Raw genomic sequence first — 21,126 nt, forward strand, 5'->3', positions numbered from 1 at the left:
ATCCATCAGTCTCCCTGAGATGAGAGGAAACCGGGGGATGCCTCCAGCAGAGCCTGAATTTGGAGCTACCAGTTCCATTATTGCTAAAGCTAAAGTAGTTGTGTCCTGTTAGGGCAGAAATTAGAGAACTGGGAAACACGGCAGGATTAGCTTAAGCCTCTTACATTCCCATTAGCAATCGTTTTTGTCCTTTTAAATGGCTCTAGCAAAAAGGACAATTGAGTGCCAGGAGCCACTGATGTGCCAAGGAGCACCATCCTCCACTCTGCTGGGCATCCTGGCTTTACATTATCCACTTTACATATTTAGATTTTCAAACAAATCCCAACCCCTGTCTGGCAGGGCCTGAGGGCACCTGTTCTGACTGTTTGCTAAAACCTCCTGCAAAGCCACAGCCATTCTTACCATCATAAACTGATAGTTGCACTTATTATTTTGGCTTATCTTCACACTTGACCAATAGCCAAGAGTTTATCCAATGGCCAGACCCATTGTCACTCCATGTCTTTGGATTTTATTTTTTCCCAACTAACAAATTCACTACAAATTTCCCAATTCTGTAGCACAGTGGTTTTTTTTATTTTTGGGTTTTTTTGCCTGCTTTTTGCAGGGTGGTGGTTGCAAGGTTAAAAAACCCAGAGGACATCAAAACAGGTCAAAGGAAAGGACACATGAAGGGTGATGGACATTGTACCTTAGGATTTTCCAGTGTTAAGGCCTGACTGCCTCTTCTGAGTCCTGGTCTATGTACTTGTTCCACTTGAGACAATTCCTGGTGGTCTCTGGTTTGTTTGGAGGTGGGTCCTGGAGCTCCAGAGAGCATCAGTGAGTCCCTGCACCAGAACCAGCAGTGCCCCACTCATCAGCACATCTTTGGGACCCCCGGGACATCCTGGTGCAGGTCAAGCCTGTCATGGCCTGAGCCCAGATTTCTGTGCCCATTTTGGCTGCCAAGGGCCTTGTCCTGGGGAGGAGGGAGGCTGCTCAGTGCCCGCTCAGTGCCCACCCAGTGCCTCTGTTCCCCTGGGGTGAAATCAAGCCCTCAGGTGGATCTGCTGGTCCAGGTGAAACCCTCTGGCCCTGCGAGTCCAGGCTGCCCAGCACGGCTGGAACAGCTCCAGCAGAGGAAATCCAGCTGAGCTGACCCTGCCTGGTGGTGTGAGCACCAACACCCGGGTGCTGCCCCCAAACCACCCAGCTGCCCTCGGGGTTTAGGGCCCTTCCTGCTACAAACAAACCTCTCCCCAGTGAGGGAGGAGCAGCTCATGGCGCTGGGAACTGAAGGGATGCTCCAGGAAATGCTTTGGGGAGCGCTGGGTGCCTCAGGCACGTGGTGCCCAGTGTGGAGTTCTCTGGATGCCAAGTTCATATGGCTTCCCACTGCCAGAGGGCAGGGTGAGATGGGATGTTGGGGAGAAATTGTTCCCTGTGAGGGTGGTGAGGCCCTGGCACAGGTTGCCCAGAGAAGCTGTGGCTGCCCCATCCCTGGAAGTGTCCAAGGCCAGGTTGGACAGGGCTTGGAGCAACCTGGGCTAGTGGAAGGTGTCCCTGCCCATGGCAGGGGATGTGGAATGAAATGATCTTTCAGGTCTCTTCCCACCTAAACCATTCCACGATTCCATGAGATCCACCAGAGACCACTGCTGGGATCCAGGTCACTTCCATGGATGTTCTCCCTCCTCACAGCAGGACATCAGCCCTGGGCAATGTCCCAGTCACATGCTTGAAAAATAGAAAAGCCCAGACACTTTTCTTTTTCCTAAAGGTTGTTTTATTGTAAAACCATAAATACAACACTGACATGAAAATCCTCAAGCAACGGATGCTTTCTTACAGTTACAGTTTGTCTTCTGCCTTGGCATCAACTCTGAAAAGAATGTTGCAGAAACATGTCTCTAAGGTATTTCCAAATAACCGAGCTCTGGCCTGGAGTGCTCGGCCCCTTTGGAAGCTAAGTGGAACTATTCCTCCTCTCTTGTGGAATATTTCCATTCAGACAGCAACAGACTTGTAAAAACAGCAACATTTAAACACCTTGATTTTTTTTTCTATAATAATCCTTTTCATTTGACGTCAGTCTAAGTTTCAAACAGCACTGAATTCATTTAGCTGTAAAAAAAAAAAAAACAAAACCAAAACAAAATCCTAAAAAGAAAAAAAAAACAACCTCAGAACTTGAGTTGGCCTCAAGCGTTCGCATATCACAATGAAAATCAGCAACTCAACCCCGTGCAATATTGCTCTCTAGTGAGTCATTTGATCCACACCAACAATACATGAGACTTCAAACAGGTTTTGTTTTGTTTATTAACACAGCAAGTGTGACATTAGATAACCTTTTAAATACAGTACATGGTACAGCGCGGGGCCAGCTGCCCGCACGTTTCCCGTTATGAAGACAAAGCCAGCGGTGGCGGTTTATAAAAATATTGTGTTGCTACAAAAGTATAAATTAATGCTACCGGTATTAAGAAATATTAAACACATAAAACTTATAAGGATTAAGAAAAATATTCATTAATACCTGTAGAAAACTCTGGCCTAAAAAAGATATTTTTTGTATATTTTTTGTATATTTTTTTTTGTATTTTTTAAGATGACATGAGTGCGCTCGCGGGCGGGGCCGCGGGCACGTCTGTGGTATTGCCTAGAACATCTGCATCTACAGAAAGGAGGGAAATGCACACGAGTTACTGAGGGAGGGAGGGCGAGAGGGACAGGAGAAGTTAATCTTTGCTTGATGAAACAACAAGAATTCAGCCCCCCCCGAGGAGGTTTGGGAAAACGGACGTACGGGCGAGGAACAGCTTCTCCTTTCAGACTGGCTGCAAACAGGGACCTCCCACGGTTGGGTTTGTCACCATGACACTGTCTGGCTACGGCGTGGACCACAATCATCACGGCCTGGGTGGTGTGTGCTACTCCTGGACCTGTCACCTGCCACCAAGGGTTCAGTTCATCCACTACCAGTTTTCCTTTTAAAGATTTAAAGAAAATAATGTTAAAGTCCCATTAAGTTTCAAGGGACCATGGAAAACAGACTGTTGCTCCTTCCAGAATACATGCCTCCTTCCTTGAGTGGAAAGATCCTTCTCCATAGACAGCAAGGGGAAAATATTCCCTCCTCCCAACCCACAGCCCACCAGAAAAAAAATCCCACCCTATGCACAGACACTGCAGAGACCACCACCAGAACCCCCAAGAGATGGGAACAAGGATTCAAGGCTGATGAGGCTGGAAGTGTCGTTTTAAGGAACTTTGGTTGTAAAAAGCAAGGGTTGGACATGCCTGTGGTCATCAACTCCACCCTAAAATATACCCATCGTTAAGGCTGCACTGCTCACCCGGGTCCCACTGTCAGTGATGCCACAGTGACGGGAGGAGAAAATCCTGCCAGTCAAATCCTGCCAGTCACTGGCTGATGTTGTGCATCAATGAGCCATTTAGAGCCTCATTTTAGAAGATACTCTAAAAAATTCCAACTCAGCTGCCTATGGATCAGAAAACCCCAAGGGTCTATGGATACACCATTGTCTAAGCGAGCAAAACTCCCTCAAGTTATAAACAAAGGACTCTGTAACAGCAGGAGTAAAAACACAACTAACCAGCCAAACTAGAACTGAAATGAAACGGAAATCACACAAACATTCAGTAGATAAAATTAAATTTCAGGGCAACCCACTGTCATTGGTTCACCATTTCTGGCCTAGCATAGGCAGACTCTCCCCCAGGCCTGAGGGCTGTTCCAGCAGAGCTGGGCTGGGCTTTACTGTTTGCTCAGTGACACTTCCAGAAGCCCCAGGAAGATGGTGACCTGTGGCACGGGGACAGGTCCCATGCACCGGGAACAGGGAGATCTTATTGCTACGGAGTGACAGCTTCAGAGATACCTGATATGGGACACTGGGGCTCAGCCGATGGTTCTGGGCGTTCCCAATGGATCCCACAGATTCAAGACCATGGGGTAGCACAGAAAATGCACAGCAGAAGCAGCAAAACATTGAGCACTGTCCCCCAGCCCAATTCTCCACCTCGGCAGTGTAAGGTGACAAGACATTTGCTCCTCAACTGGTGTTTTCCCCTCCGCCAACTCCCTCCTTGTTGGAACCTGGCTGACGGACAAACTGCAGTGCTGGGAAGGGTTTGGTGCTGCTGAGGAATGGGAGAATGGGGAGGAAGATGCTCTGTGAACCCTCCTGGATCTTCTGGGCAGGACTGGCTTTTCCCACCCCTACATCCAGTCCCTTTTCTCCCAGCAAGGTCCAGAGCAGCCTCGTGCCCCATGGAGTGAACTCCAGGAGCTGTGCAGCCTTGCTTTCAATGACAAAGCTCAAAAAGCATTCCCCTAGGAAACTCCTCCCAGGTGAATAGATTTCTTCTCCCTGAAGAGGTTTCCCAGAATCTGTCTTTAGTGTCTTTTTATTTTTATCCCTTTATTCCTAACTACTCCATAGGGCGCAACTAGTCCTTTCCTGTGGGAATGCTCACAGGAGCTCCTTGCCTCTCCCTCAGCCAGAGAGGTGCCATGAGAGATCCAAGCCTTTCCTTAGCACAGAGCAGCACTCCCAGCCCTGCTCTTTTAGTGTTGTTTGATTCATCAGTAACTTGGTGCTCCTAGAGCAGCAGGATGTCTCAGTCCCTGCTCTGGTGTCCACCATGGGCTGCTGCAGGGTCCAGAGTGGAACTGGACCCTCAGACTGGGTGAAGCTGAGCAGACTCAGCCACCAAAACAAACATTTGTGGTAATTGTGCCAAACTGGATTACTGCAGACAGCTGGAGAAAAACCATCCCACCCCCTGAGCCATCTCACTGAACACTGTGAACTCCACCACCACCATTTAGAATCACAGAAAGTTCTGAGTTGGAAGCAATCCACCAGGATCATCGAGTCAAACTCTTAGTGAATGGTCTGTATGGGGATCAAACCCACGACCTTGGCATTATTAGCACCAGCTGAGCTCATCTCTAGAGCTCAAGCCATTTCCAGAAGTATCTCCCTGCTATTTTCAGTCATTCCCAAGCTTTGAGAGCATCTGCTGCAAATTCATTTGCAAAATTCACATAAAGGTCATGACTCCCTGAGCTGCTGCTGGACGTGTTCTCTGCCCAGCAAGCGCAGATAAACCAGTGCAGGTGGTTTGTGTGGATGCTTAAACCAGTTTAGCTCAAGATTAAACTGGTTTAAACAGCAATGAATGAACAACTGAATTAGACAAAACCTGAGCCCACCGTTGGCTTTCACAGGAAGTTTTCCAGATTCACTATTTCAAATACACCCAAAACAGTTTCCTCAGCACAGACAGAGACTGGACAGAAAAGAAAGTTCACTTCCACCTGAACCTGACCCGGGTGCAAGACACCAAGCCTATCCTGCAGGTCAGACCCCAACTACTGCCTGCTCCTGGAGACATGGGGAGGGGACAGACCAGGAAACAAATCCAGGCTCCATGTCCTCCCTGGCCCTCTGGCTGCTGCACTCAACAGAAACAACCTCCTGAAGAGCTCTGCCTCTGTATCCCACTCTCTGTTTTCCAGTAACAAGGATCTTCAGACAGGACCGGAAGGCCCTTCACTCCGACAGTTCATTTGCTGGTGCTTGTCCCCCAGCCTGAAGGTCAGAACCCTCCCAAAGCCAACTGGGAAGTCAGAAAGAGAAGTCTGCAAGGTCAGGCCCAGAGTCAGCAGCAGGAACAAGTGACTGCCTGGACCCCCCCCATTTCTGTATCCCAACACATTTCTCTAGTGTGAGTAAAGGAAACCAAGAAGCAGAAGGCAAAATCCCAACATGATCTACCAGAGGATGATCTCAATTTTGGGGACTTCTCCCAGCTCAAAGGGGGCAGAACCTCATGACAGCTCTGGCCAAATTCAGTCTTCTCTGCAGCCTCCTAGCCCAGGATGGGAAGTGCTCCCTACAGCATGTGCTGCTCCACACCCCGAGGCATCACAGAGCAGGAATGGAGGAGTTTGTGTTGGAGCAACCTGGCAAAGAAGAGCTTCCAGAACTCAGACCTTGGTAAAGTATTTTTGCTCCCTAGAATGCGAATCCAAGCCTTGAAGATGGAAGGAGGAACAGAAGCAAAAGCTTGGCATTTAGGGTAAATAAATACCTGTGCTACAGATGTATTTCTCTGCTTTTAATTAAGTCTAATACCAGACAGAAGGGAGCCTGGGAGCAGACACAGCATGAACAGCTCCTCTGAGCTGAACACCCGGTAACCACGCTTAGGAGTCATGAAAAGCTACAGCTTCTTAGTCTGAGTTCTGGAGGAGATTGTTCCAATTCAGGTCTTAGGTTTCATCTTGCTTTTTCAGCTAAGTTAATATTTTCAGTCTTTGGGAGAATGGCATCTACCCGATATCACGGCATGTTTGCTTAACATCCATCATTAGTGCAACTACAGCCCAAGTTGCCTTGGAGAGGACAGTTATTGGGATGGGGGAGAGGGCCAGTCCATCCCTCTCTTTGGTCAGCACAGCAAGAAAACTCCAGACCTGGTGCCAAAACCACAGTGTGAGGAGGGAAAGGAGAGATGGCTGGGAGGTCAGGGTGGCTGTGCAGCCATGGTCCTGCTCCATGTGCTGGGCACAGAGGACTGCAATTTACCCAATTCTCAATGCCAGGGCTTTACACGCATGCTAACTCTGCCTTGCCTGCTTCTCACCCTCAAGGCCTCACAGACAGAGAGTACAATGAGCCCCAGCTGGCAAATCCCACTGAAGTCATCCATCTGTCCCTTGCAAAGGAGTGCTAGGGGCTGGAACTGCCTTTCCAAAGGAATATAAGGACTTTGCACATTCCCCTGAGCATCGAAGAGCCTGGGAGCTCTCAGGGTCTCTGATGAACCACACAAAAAGGTGTAACATGCCATTAGGAGAAATAACTACAAATCCTGGTCCTTGTGCCACCAGCTGAGCTGTGTGGTACACACTCTGTGCCTCCAAAGCTAATCCTGCTTTGGAATCATCCTCTAGACAAGTTTTTGTGCTGTCAGGTACCTGTGGGCCCAGCAGCTCACACAGCTCACTGTCAGTGGCACGAATCTCACTCAGGGCTTCTGTTTGACACTTCATTTTTGTCTCAAACAGGCTTCTTCTGCCATGCAAGTGCCAAGAGCTGTGTCACCATGGGCCCAGCTGGTGGCTGGGCAGGCAGGAGTTGTAGAGGAGAAAAGAAAACCAGCAAGAAAAAAAGGTGGCCCTATAACCAACACCTCCATTAGCCACTGCCAGGGAAATCAGATGCCCAAGCGCCTTTGCCTTGGCAGGTCCTCTTCACGTGCAGCTGGCAGTGGGGTGGCAGGCTGTGTGATGTCCACAGGCAAGACTTAACATTTAGGAGACACCTGTTTTTGCCCTGATGCCAGTAACAGTGCCAAGAGGTCAACCCAGACTCAAGCCAATGGAAGACAGCTGGGTGCCAAGAGCTATCCTCAGTGACCCTGGGCTGGGAAAGATTCCAGCACCCCAGCTGTGTCCCTGAGTCCCGTGCCAGTGCAGGTGTCAGTGCCCGAGAGGCTCAGGGCATCTGCACACAAAGCCTGAGAGATTTGGTTTGCTATTTCTCATGTCTTGGAACGTGCAACTTCTCTTACAGTCAGAGATGGGCAGGTGGGATCTTGGTTTAACATCTGGTCAACAGCAGCATGTCAAAGAGGCCCCCCAGTCTTCCCCCCTGCGTTGTCAGCCACCAGCAAACACCTCGTGCTGCTGAGGGGCTCCAGCTGAGCCAGTCCCTCCTCCTGACCCTCCCGTGCACTGGGACTGCAGCTCCTGGAAGCAGGAGAGACTACTGAAAAAATCACAATTGGCTTCCATTCTCCTCCAGCATATCAGTCCCAGTGGTGAAAAACAGTTTGGCACCAGAGGCTGGGAATTGTCCAAGAGGCACCAAACCTGACAGAGATGCAGGAGCTGTGCCTGTGGGCAGGAAACACCACAGAGCACTGGCCCTGGGGGACAGCAGAGTGACTGAGATGGTTCTGGGTTATGATCATCTCCAATTGCATTTGGGGTGAGCCAAGACTTGGGAATGTTTCAGGGCCCGTGGCCTTCCCAGCTAGAACGAGTCAGCAACAGAATAAGTAGTGTAATGCACTGTAGGTATCAAAAAGACATTCGTGCCACTAGAGGAAACCATTCCAAATAAAAATGGGAAGATATTCTTTGCACTCAATCAGGAGCACTTACATTCAGAAGGATCTTTGAGCCCATGCACTTCTCTAAGCTTCCTTCAAACCCCAGTTTGACAAAACTGATGAGCTTTGTTCCCCTGAAAAATCATACACCTTGGTTTGTCCTTGGCATTGGGAAGGTTGGTTTGTGTGTAACTGAGACACTTTTAAACAAAAAAGTTCAGGTAAAACGGTTCTCTGGCAGACCTGACAAGCTCACTGGTGGCCCACAGCCATCTGTGCTGTCACCACTTACTTTTCCTGGTTTCTAGGCTTTTCCATATAAACAACTGCTGTGGTTCCCATAAGGATACTATTTAATTGCAAATGGGCTACTCTAGAACAAGTCTGAGAATGGTTGATGCACAAAATTCACAGAAAAGCTAATTAACACCAGGAGTTCAGAAAAGAAGTTCTGCTGTAGAAAAATAAAGCCAAGAAACTTTACAATTACAGACATTTTCTGCCATAAACCATTTCTCTTAGTTTGAAAACAAATTTATAATCACTAGCTACCACTTTAAACTCAAAACTGGGAGTGGAGGCAGAAGAGTAACTTTTGTTTTTTTGGAAAAAAGCATATATGGAAAGGATAAAAATAAAATTAAAACCCAAAAACCTTCAAGTCTCCCTTCCCTGATTTCTAAAGGCCCCAGTGTTGGTAGAACACAGCTGCCCTGATACGTGCACCAGGTGCCAGGAAGGCCTCAGCCAAGTGCCCTCAAGGTGTACAGTTATTCAAAGGAGCAAAGTCCAGTGCAGAACTGGTCTGTTCAATGGAGTCTGATTATCCATGGCAAGATGGCCCAGGGGACAAGAGGAAAGGTGGGGTGGAGGAGAAACAAAAGAAACTTCAAGTCACTTTAGATCTCAGCTGCCTGAAGACTTTAGAACATCAGCCTCCCATTCGTCTGCCCACTTGAAAACATTAGAAAGTCTGTCAAGTCCACACACTATCTATGGAAAGGAGCACGTTCCTGGCAGAGGGCTGTCTCTCTCCCGTGCTCAGCTTTCCTTTCAAACTTAATTTTATATATATTTATATTTTTATATATATATAAAAAAGCACTTGGTTTCCAGGGGCATTCATAATGAGGTCCACAGTGTTTAGAACTTAAAATTCTTTTTCTTTGTTTGGAACAGTGTTTTAAAGTTTTGTTTTAATTAACAGACAGTCTTAAAGCATGTTGGACTTCAAAAACATGAGTTTGTTCATGTCTTCTGGACTGAGTAGCCGTCTCCTTTTGATCAAGAGAGCCTGCTCACACATATTTACACATTCGCTCCTGGCACCCACAGCAGGCACTGCTAAGAGCCAAAAGGCCAGCTTGGCTAGTTTTGTATGCTTTTGGGTAACACACGACCAGTACTGAAACAGGTCAGGGGTGGCCTGGAAGAGAGGTTCTTGCAAATAATCATAGACTTCATTTTTCCCGAACCAATCTTCTTCCTGAGCTGCTGTGGCTTCCCCTGATGCACGAGGCTTCTTGGTTGAAGGTTCAAATTCTGTTTCTTCTGCCCAGGACTCTTTCACCTCATTGATCAACTCACAGACCTTGCCAATGATCTCTTCGTGCTGGTACGGTGGGACGGGCCGCAGCTTCTGCTGAGGGTCTAAGATCATGGCTACCTTGTGTGCCGAGTGAACTTTGAAGTTCTCCTTCAGCGCCTCCAAGAAGAGGTGACAGAGTTTGCTGACCACGCCAGCATCGTTAGCTTTGGAAGTGAACAGTTTCTCCAGTTTGACGTAGGTGGGCAGGACCAGCTGCAGGGTGGGCCGGCTCTCGTTGCTCAGCTCGATCACGGCCTGTTTCACCGGAGCCAGGATGGCTGCCAGGTTGCTGAGCAGGTGCTTGTTCAGGTTTTGGATGAGGTTCATCTTCTTGGCCCTGCTGTAGAACTCGCAGATCTGCTCGTAGCGCTCGTGGACGAGCAGGAGGGAGTCGGTGACCGAGTTCCAGCAGGGCGGGGGGGAGGTCTCTTCCAGGGAGCCAAAGGTCTCCTTCGAGAGGCCCGTGGATCCCGCCAGATCTTCACAGACATTCAGGAGCTCGATCACCTCGTGCATATTGCGAGCCTGTAGTGTTCTCTTGTTGAGCACACTCTGTACCACCGAGTTCAAGGCACAGGCCGAGCAGCGCAGGCACATGCCCGCCTTGGAGAACGCCGAGGAGTTGACTTTGCAGTCTGTGACATACACCGTCCTGATCTCCGACATGACAAACTCTGACAGCACATTCTGCACCCAGTGGTGGATAAAATCACCATTGTCTCGAATGTCTACACCCTTAATTCCCAGGACGTAACTCTTGATGTGGTTGCCCTCCACCTGGTAGGCGGTCAGGATGTAGCAGGAGTCGGGGCCGACGCTCTGCGAGTGGCAGGTGACCCCAATGCCCAGGCAGGCGTTGCTGCCCAGGGCGCAGGTGACCTTCACCTTCACCTGGTTGTACATCCGAGGCAAATGCTTCAGAGCCAGTGTGTTGAAATTGCCCAGGATCTCGGTGACGGAGAAGGCACCATAGCGAGCCCCACTGTCCACCAGGGTCTGTGCCAGCTTGATGAACTCCTTCCCGCTCACCACGCTCAGCACCCCGAGGTCAGTGCACATCACCCGCAGCAGCCTCTCGGCGATGTTCTGCCGCTCCTTCTCCGGGATCGCGCTGTTCCCCATGGAACCGCTCGCGGACGCTGCAGGGAAACACAAGCCAGGCGAGAAAGCACTGCATGAGCTCCTCTGCAACTGGAGAGGGGGAACTCACAAAACAATCCTCAGAGACCCCAAAGAGGTGGAACATGCCCAGATGATGGAAGAGACACCTCCAACCCTGGATTTTTTTCCCCCCGAGGTTTCTGGACAAGGAACCTCCAGGGACAAGCTCTTGCTCAGAGCAGCAAGGTGCTTATCTGCGTGGTGTCCCTGGTGTGGGGACAGAGCCCACACTACTTCCAATCCAGTGCCTCACCTGATGGCATCTCTGTGCTGTTCACTGAGGAACTGCCTAGGTAAGTTATAACCATGTTTGCTATCCATGTCCACAGGCTGATGGTCACAGCTTAGCCCAGATGGAAAAATGGACATAGAATCATAGTATCACAGACTGGTTTGGATTGGAAGGGACCTTAAAGACCATCTTGTTCCAACCACCTGCCACGGGCAGGGACACCTTCCACCAGCCCAGGTTGCTCCAAGCCCCCTCCAACCTGGCCTTGGACACTTCCAGGGATGGGGCAGCCACAGCTTCTCTGGGCAACCTGTGCCAGGGCCTCACCGCCCTCACAGGGAACAATTTCTCCCCAACATCCCATCTCACCCTGCCCTCTGGCAGTGGGAAGACACTCCCCTTTATCCTGTCCCTCCATTCCTTGTCCCAAGTCCCTCTCCAGCTCTCTTGGAGCCCCTTTAGGCACTGGAAGGGGCTCTCAGGTCTCCCTGGAGCCTCCTCTTCTCTAGGTGAACACCCCCAGCTCTCCTGGCTCCACAGGAGAACATCTTTCCATTGTTGTGAGTTAGTTCTCTTCTTTGAGACTGTTATTTTAGGAGCAGTTGCTCCAGTGAAGCATCCAACATTTTCCACCATCTCAAACAGTGCTGAAGCCCAAGTTTCCATTTCTTCCCTGATCTCCATCAACCCTGATTTCAGACAATATTAATGTCATTTTTGGCCATACCAGAACAAAAAGAGCACCACAGTTTTGTAACCCTCTTTCCCCCTGGCTGCTCAGCTCAAGTGCTTTGGAACTGATTTCCCTGGGCTGTATTTTCCCTTTTCCCATCGTGAAGCACAAGGCCATGGGAGGAGCTGGGGACAAAGCCAGAGAGCAGCTGTCTGCCAGCACAGGGAGTGACATGTTATGCCTATGTCATGCCAGGATGACTGGATTAGTTTTTTAACTCCAGGCTGGGAAGTCTGACCTTGGATCAGAAGTTAATTTCTTCCAGGGGTTCCCAAATGCATCTTCCTCACAAAGCTTCCCAACCACCTCTCAGGGTTCTTTGTGCACACAAGTGCTCCTGTAACAGGAAGGGGTGCTCTGCTCTGCCAGGCAGGACATGAATTATGGATGAAATCAAGTGCAGTTCAGTGAGGACTAGGGCCTCGTGCAGTGCCCATCACTGCTGCACCCTCTGAGGCACTGTTGTAACGGGTCAGGTAAGCCCAGGATGAGGAGTGAAGGTGCTACGTACTGTTGTTGGCATTATTTCTTTGGAGCTGTGGTTTCCACTTCTCTTCAACCACAGGGAGAGGTGATCTGGGCTGGCTGGAGGCAATGTTGTTCTCATTGTCAGCTGTGGGGCAAGAGACAGGCAAGGGTTAGAAGCACACGATGATAATGCTTAAAGCACAAAGAACAGGAAACTATCCATGTGCTCAGCAGTTCCTTAGGGTCCCCTTAACTAAGGTGACAACAAACTACTACACTCTCTGGAGTTCTTAGGCAGTTTTTAGTGAGCTGGTACAGCACCCTCAGAAACCTTGAAACTGTCTTTGGACTCACAGCCTGCTACCTCCCCAGATGTAGCTGCAATGGCTTTTTCAGTGCATCAGGGACACTGATGCCATCAGCACACCCCGAGAAATGTCTTCTGATGAGCTGAAGCTGCATCCCAAGAGGAATGGAAGTTCCCTGTGCAGCCTGACTTGTTTAATTTTCTTGCTTCCGAAATGACAGGAGGTAAAACAGACATTGATCCTTCTTTTCCCTTATTGCCTCTTCCTGCACTGCAGGCAGCTGCCCTTTTCTCTCCTGTGAAGCACTCGGTTTTTCAAGCTGTGCTCAACTCCTCTGGATCTAAGGATCTCATTACAATCTTTATATCTGGTTTCCTCCCCTGAAGAGAGTGGGCCAATCTCCTCAGACTGCAAACACAAAGTCAAATAACCAAGAGTCTGGAGTGTGACCAAAGATCATCCCACCCACGGCTGTAAAGATACCAACTGCCCCTGGAGTCTTCGTGCTTGTGTTCCCATTTCTGTGTATGGAACCAGGCCAAATGCTTTAGCTGTCAATCTGATGGGATCTTTCAAGGAAATGCAGGCAAGATCAGTAAATTCTCTATTATATCCATGTTTTTTCCTTTCCTGTGCCCCCAGAACTTCTCCCCACCCTCTAGAGGAAATTTTCTAGTTCTTAGTATGCTTCAATATGAAATGATGATCTGAAATAGGCTGTGAAGCAACACTGATGTGCACAAAGAAATAAGGTGGAAGAAGTAGCAGAAAGATGGAGAGACTGATGACCAGGCTGAACAGAAGGATGGAATTAAACACCAAGAAAACAGAACAGGTCCTTTTCTCACCACAGCTGGACTTGTCTCACCTAATTTTGGACATCTGTCAGACACACCTCTCTTCAAAGTGGCCTTTTACACTCAGTGGTGCAAACAAGACTCACAAGAGCCTCTCATTCCCCCAGACAGAACTAGAGCCTCTTGTACTGTGAGGTCATTGGTGTGAACTCACTGCAGTCACTGACTTCTGCACTGATTACTGTGGGGGTCCAGGCTGGTCTGGACACACCAGCACTCAGTGCAGTGACTCTGCCCCGTGCTCCAACAGCAGAGTATGAGCTCGAGCAGGGCCTGGAGCACACACAGCCCTGCAGCCAGGCTGCTCTGTCCATCAGGACACTCAAGAGAGGGCAAAGCTGCTCTTCTCCATGTGTGCCACCGACCTGGGAGAGAAGGGAGACCAGCAGTGATGCAATGGAGCTCCTCCTTACAGGCAAGTCCTCTCCTCTGAGCAGCTCTGACATTCACAGACCTGCACATCAACAGCCACAGGCTGCACAGCCACCAGTGGGTCTGGGCACTGCACTGGCACAGGCTGGATCAATACCTAAGAGCAATCCAGGACATGACAGGACCAGGGCTGACTCTGGGACTGCCTCGAGGTCTGTGTGTGCCCAGGGAATTCCCTGGCCATGGTGGGTACCTGGGGAGCACTGCCATGCTCAGGCTGCAGCCACAAGTTGGTGTTTGCAGGTGTGGAAGAGATATGAAGAGCAGGAGGCGCTCCAGTGACCAGTCTGACACACCACCTTTCCCCCAGCATCTGCCCAGACTAATTGCTCTTGAGCTAATGTCACCAGTGTCCTCAAATCCAAGCATCTGTGGGTGGGAAAAGGAAAATGCTGGACATTGTCTGCTAACTTTGGTAGGTAACTTCATGGTTCAGGCCTTCCTTGTCTTGGTGAGGATAGGTAGGGGTAGAAACCCTCTGTATTTCCTCACCATAACTCTTTTATCTATTTCCTAACAATAGGGGATTTATTATATACAAATATCTGCTGGCATTCAGTATGGCATTAATGAGATTTACGCATTTCAGTCTCATCTTCCTTATCAGGCAGTCTGTGAACTACACAGATCATGGTTCTTTAATTTCTCTTCATGCCTCCAATCCTTTAATCCAGGTTCAGCCTAGTCGTCCTTTTATTTTTTCAGGTCTAGATTGTTGGAAGGGCATTATATGGCAGCACTCGACCTGAACAAAGTACTCTAAAGGGAGTCAAAGCTGTATATTGTACAGTGTAATTACAGAACAAATTCCTCTGCCTGGTGTTCTGCTGTTCTATTTCTGCCTTTCAGCACCCAATTTACATTCTAATTGCTTCTCCTCACTGTGTAGTTGCTTTATGGAGCTATAATCTCTCCTTATTACCTTCCAGCCTCCACACTCAGCCCTCAGAATGACTCCATGTCCCTGGTTTTCTCCTGCAGGCCAGCAGCACGTTCCCTGGCCTCAGTCCCTCGTGAGGGGTTCAGGGGAGGCAGCACAGTCAGTTGGAAGAGATCAGCCCTTTGCATCACACACGACAAGCCAAACTGGGCTGCTGAACACATTAACTGAGGGAATATTTGACCCATACAGGTTTCTTGTATCCCTGCATCCCCATAATGAAATATTCCTTGGGCCAGGCATATGGACCAGGCTAAACTGCCCCTATGTCAGTGTCCCCAGCCCACGGATCCTGAGCCACCAGTTCTGCTGACCCCTGCAAGGTCCCTGCACTCCCAGACTTCAGAGATGTTGGGCCAACCTGCTCTTGGATATGGAAATAATGGAATCACAGAATCATAGAATTGTTTAGGTTGGAAAAGGCCATTATGGTCATCAAATCCAAACATCAGCCCAGGACCACCACCATGGTCACCACTACACTAAACCATATCCTCAAGTTACCTGGGGGAAGACACCGACCCCCACCTGGTTCCAACCTCCTGTCAGAGCAGAAGGCAACAAATCTCTGCCAGAGTAACTCAAGCTCTGTGTGGTCCCCACTGTGCTCTGCTCATGTGCAGCACCCAGAGCCGGACACCCATCAACACTGGGTGTAGTTTTCACGTCTCTCCACTTTGCTTTGCCCTCATCCCACAGCAGCACATCCCACACCCATGGCCCAGGCTGCCCCCTCCAGAGGAAGAGGTGTGAGCACAGGGCTGCCAAGCACCACACACAGAGGTGCCACAGGAGGGGACAGTGGCTTTCACATGGGACAGCCTCTCAAAGGGGACAGTCACTCGAAGAAGACAGGGACAGGCTCACTGTCACTGTACTGGTGAGACACTCGGGAAGGAGCAGCCAAGCAGAAGACAGGGACTTGGAAACAGAGTAGGGAGAGATGAGAAAATAGTTTAACAAGAGTAATCTTGAGCTGGGGAGAAGGGATTTACCCATTCATACAGCTCTGCAGGATACAACTGTACGGGAGTCAGACCACAGACACACCTGATCCCTCCAGCCCTGTTCTGTGTCCAAAGCAACCCAGGTGAACAATCACAGAACCACAGATTGGTTTAGGTAGGAAGGGACCTTAGAGATCATTCTATTCCACCCCCTGCCATGGGCAGGGACACCTTCCACTAGCCCAGGTTGCTCCAAGCCCCCTCCAACCTGGCCTTGGACACTTCCAGGGATGGGGCAGCCACAGCTTCTCTGGGCACCCTGTGCCAGGGCCTCAGCACCTTCCCTAGAGCCCTCCCCATGGGTCACTTGTAAAGAAGAGAGAAGGAGGAAGCTGCCAGCAGCACTGGATTAAGATTTCCAACAGCTCACACCCTGCCTGTGAGCTGCCATTCTCCCACTGGACTCCTCAGCTTGGTCTCTCCTCTGCAGTTCCTCTACTCAGTGCCACCAAGAGCTGAAACTCAAAATGCTGCATTTCAGTGCCAGAGTCCAGAGCAAGGAACAGGATGGTCAGGACACAGTGTAGAGGCAGCAGAAACTGCCATGGAGAACTAGCAAGGACAGACCCCAACACCACAGGGTGAGGCAGCCCTGAGTGGAGCTCCAGTGCTCCTCGGGGTAACACAGAGTCCCATCACTGCACATGAACCAGCTCGTGCTCTCACAGAAACCAAAACTCACGCCTTCTCCAAACAAATCACTCCAAAAGTCTCTTTGTAACATTATATAGATGATAAATAAATCAGCTGCTGAACACACCCAAAGCCTGCATTACCATTTGCCAACAGGAACTGAATTGGATAGAGGAACCTCATGGATGAAGAACTCTAGGAACACTATTAAAATTAGGACTCAAGCTAAACCACAGAACAAGGAAGAACTTCCATTAGAATTATTGTTACAGATTGGAAAACACTCTTTTTCTCAAACCACTTGTCCCCCCTTGCCACTCTCCTCAGGGCCTGCATCAAATCTGCATCTCAACAGAGCAGCTGTTTGTTGGAGACCACAGGTCTGTCAAAGGGCATTTAATTGTTTTTAAACCTGTGTTAGTTTCCCTGAATTTTTACTGAAGAGAAAAAAAAAAAGAAAAGAAAAAAATCTGCCAATATAAAAAAATCTCCTGTTTCTGCATTTTTTAATGTGCTGAATGCTGTCTTTGAAAGAGCTCTGGCTTTGAAATTTTACAATAATCTCCTATGTATCAAGACAGAAAACAAAAACAGTGACTTAGAAACAAAATACTGGAATGATTTCTCAGAATTTTCTTTTGTAGGAAGCTGTGAGGGAAATGAACACAACTGCTGAAATGCAAATTCTTCTTCTGAGAATTTCAGTCCTTTGCAGAACTCCAGGAGACACAAGCACAGGACTGGACTTGTGTGGACAAAGACTCTGCTGCCCTGCAAGCATTTTTGGTTTGTTTGCTTCCATGAGAACTATCCCTTTGGGAGGAGGAGGGATTTAACCTGCTGCAGGATCTTATGCATTGAGGATTCTCTAGACACCTTTGGATAAAGGGTATGAGTGGCGTGATGTGCTCTGTGCTTGCAGGGCATGATCCTTCTCTTCCTATGGAAAGGAGCAACATTTAGGATGTACCCTGAGCCTATGTGCTGTAGCCTTTGAGGGTCCACGTTTGCTGCAGGTGAAATGACTGGGGCTTTGGGAAGGGGGAGCACAGAGAGCCCTGTGGACACACACGGGGGTCAGCACAGGCAGCAGCGCAGAATTGAACTCTCCGCCTGCAGCGAGTCCAAGTGCCCGGCTTACCTGCGTGGGACTGCATGTGCTCCAGGAGATTGTTATAAAACTGGAACTGGATTCCACAAGCTCCACAGGTGTAAGGCTCTGTTTGGGAGAAATCAGTTCAGAAGAATTACACAGAGTATGCAGGGAAGCAGCACACGTGCACACTGCAGGCCGTACAGCAGCGGGGCCGGACCTTGGGGACACCTCGGGCACGTCACTGCCTGGGCTGGGGCCGGGGCTGCTTCCTCCTGCTCCACTGCACTGCCAGGAGAAGGCCCGGGATGGCAGAGGGACAACACTGACACTGGAGGGAAGCACCTGCCGGGGTATGTGGGGGGATCCCTGTGGATCTGCACACAGATCTGGGAGGCTGCACACTGCCACTCCCTCAGGCTGCTTTTAGCACGTCCCTGTTCTTTCTACGCCTGTGAGCAAAGCTTGGTGAGTTCATTTTACATCCAGTTCTGTCAAATTCCAGTCTCTGCTGCCTTTCCTGAGTAAGACAAGGAGCACTGGGTTGTGAACAATCCTGTAGCTCCGAAGCTGGGGCGTGCAGCAGTGCCACGGGGGAACTCAGCTGGGTTTGTGGCTGGCAACAAGTGCAGTGAGACAGGGCCTGCTGAGTCCACGGGGCTGGGTGGCAGCAGGTCACTGGGGGAAGCAGAGGTGGGGTCAGGAAGCACAGAAATCAGGGCTGTGCTGGAAGACTGAGAGCAGAGCAGGAGAGCCATGTGCCAGAGGAATATGGATGAGCTGGAGTCAGGAAAGAGCTGGGTGCAGAGCTCCCTTGTGAGCTGAAAGATACGTTTAGCTCTGTTCTGGCCAGTGTGTTGAAAGTGCATTTTTTCCACTGAATTAACCTAATAGCAAATGTTTGCAGTTGCCTGTTTAAACAGTATTAGTTGAGTGCATTATTTGACAGATGTGATCTCGAACTACAGTGCTGAGATATGGTAACATTACAGTTTGCCTCTTTCCCTGCAGCTACACCAGCACTGCCACCTCTTTCACTGTGGCATTTTGTTTTGGAGCAGTAGAATGGCATATAAACAACTTTGCATACAAATACCTGGCATACACACAGAGCAAGGTCTGTTGCTACAATATTCCAGAAATCTAGATCTAAGTTCAAAGAGAAAAACATATTCTGCATCAGTGAATAAGCAAAAGCACCAGCATCCAGGGAGGAAGACCCAAAACCCAGGAGAGCACAAGCCTGCCTTGGTTGTACTCTGAAAGAAGTCTGTGGTCTGTGTCAGGCAGTAAACTCCAGAATTTACCTGATGATTGTGGGAATCTGTGAGGAAAAACACCCAAGAGACCACGAACAGTCTGTACTTACATGCTGTGAGGTTAAACCTTTCCCAAAGAACCTACAGCCTCTTAAACAACAGAGCCAGCTCCGTCTGGAGATGTGCTCAATGCTTTAACTCACTGTGTTTGCTTGTGATGCTACTCCTGGGTTTTGCTGTAGCAAGGAAGTTTGGAAGTGTGGTACTTAAGTAACTGTGTTTGTGAAAAAAAGGGAAGACTTGGACAGCTGAGTGGCACTTGGGGATTTCAGGCCTTGGGAATTAACAGGGACTGGTCATTTCTGCTGAAATGATCAGCAGTGAAATAGCTGTGGTTAAATGTCATAAGAGATACAATGTAATCTAATTGTTTAGACTTATTTTGTAATTATCAGCCAGAAAAAGACCCCAGGCACGTGCAAATCATCCCTCTTCCATACCTATTTCAGTGTCAGATGACCTGTGTTACAGACCCACCTCTTTGCTGCTCACAGAGCACAGTTTGCTCAGATGGAAATGTATCAAACTTGACTCCCCTTCAAGTGTCAAAATTAACACTTCATTAATGTAATGAAAGCAGTCACACTTCCAAAGGCCTGCTGATGACAGGTCAGAAGGGCTGTGGTGCTGCAACAGGGGTGGTTCAGTGACCCCCTCTCTCTGCTCTGCTGGAGCCCCTGTCCCTACACCAAGCAGGAAGAACAGACCCTGCTGTACCTCTGAGGTGCTTCAGGAATGCTGACAGCTGGACATGTCACCCCACATTTCCCTGGACACTGCCAGCTCTGTGTGCCCCCTGAACATCAGCAGGGATGTGCATTCCCTGCTGCCATCCCTGCCCATAGTGACCTGGGCCACACAAAGCTGTGCTGAGGGAGCCCACTCCTCACTGCTGCACTCTCAAGGCCCTTCTCTGCTCCCACACAAACTCCACAGCTCACCTGGGAGCAGGTTTCCAGTAGCCACCAGAACAGCTCCTCCTCAGCTCAGTCACAGGGAGCCTCACTGGGAAGCAAATCCCTTTCACCCAGCCAGGACTCTCCAACCAGCACATTTCCCACATTCATTTTGCCCTCTTTCACTCACATTTCCTTCTCAGCTGATTGTCTCACTGAGCTGCTTTACCTTCCTCCTGTTGTATTCTCAGCTATTTTATCACCATAAACCTGTGCTGCCTTTCCATCTCTCCCCTTGACTGACTCCCCTTCACCCCAGACCAGTCTTTCCTGGGTTCTCCCATCTCTACCCATCATGCCATGACCACCAAGATCTCCACAGTTCTTCATCTCAAGCTCCTCCCTGTGTGCTCAGTGCACTAACTCTGACAGGCCTCTCATTTGTGACTCTTCTCAGAAAAATTGTGTTGATTTTCATCCCATTTTCAAAAGCTGCCCCTTCTGTTCTACTCTAGAAATGTCCAACTTTGGAAACAAAATTACCATCTACTTAAAAAGACTGATTTCACATTCTGAAAATGCCAAAACATTTTCTAAATACTTCTGAGACAAAGAGTCACACAAGTCTACAGTTTGCCATAAATGAAAATGAGTTAAGTTAAAACTAAGGATAAAATTTAAATTCACATGACAATTCCAAAGTCTCTCCCGGGAACAAAGGAAGGGATGCTTGGGAGGATGTGCAGAATCCCTGTGGGAATGACTGAATGAACTCACTTTACTTTCCAGAGCTTCCTCAACCCTCATACTTCTGAGCTTCTCAGCCCCTCAGGCTCCGCAGCACAGAGCTGGGAGCAGTCAGGCTGCTTGGAAGTAGGGTGGAATGTGTCAGTCTAGAAGAGGAAGAGGGATCTGGAAGGTGGAGACAAGGAAGAGGCAACCTGTATCCAAAACCAGGGAAAAGTTACCACTGGAAAAAAACTGTTCACCTGGACTGGTAACACAGTGAGTAAAACCCCCTCCCTCTGAGTTCTCTTGTAACTTAAAGGTAAAATAGAAAAGTTGTCAGAACTATTCTGCATACCCTGTGAGCCAGACTTGTGCCTGTTCTCCTTCCAGGAGCACAGTCCCCCCCACAGCACTGCAGGACCTTTGCCCTCCCTTCCCCAAAAGAATTTCAGCTCCCCTCTCTCTTGCCCAGGCTGGTTTCCACATCCAGAGGGATCTGTTCTCCTCCAGGTGGGCTGAGCTCATCAAGGTGCTCACAGGTCTTCCCACGAGTGCTTCAACCAGAAACCTCTCTGTTCTTCTCAGCTTTGC

General features: G+C 49.2%; 1 protein-coding gene across 11 annotated transcripts in view; it reads right to left on the reverse strand.

The window, feature by feature from the left end:
* Nucleotides 1-1,758: 1,758 nt before the first annotated feature.
* Nucleotides 1,759-21,126, reverse strand: part of ZNF618 (zinc finger protein 618) — a 167,249-nt gene continuing 147,881 nt past the window's right edge. For all 11 annotated transcript variants that reach the window (XM_027703336.1, XM_027703332.1, XM_027703330.1 and 8 more), the window contains 3 exons: nucleotides 17,640-17,717; nucleotides 12,365-12,466; nucleotides 1,759-10,866 (listed from right to left, as the gene is read on the reverse strand). In XM_027703336.1, coding sequence (XP_027559137.1) covers nucleotides 9,353-10,866; nucleotides 12,365-12,466; nucleotides 17,640-17,717 — 1,694 coding nt within the window. In that variant the 3' untranslated portion in view covers nucleotides 1,759-9,352. The remainder of the gene's footprint in view (nucleotides 10,867-12,364; nucleotides 12,467-17,639; nucleotides 17,718-21,126) is intronic.

This window comes from Neopelma chrysocephalum, unplaced genomic scaffold (genome assembly GCF_003984885.1).
Source record: "Neopelma chrysocephalum unplaced genomic scaffold, ASM398488v2 Primary Assembly neopelma1_226, whole genome shotgun sequence".
Lineage (NCBI taxonomy): Eukaryota > Metazoa > Chordata > Aves > Passeriformes > Pipridae > Neopelma > Neopelma chrysocephalum.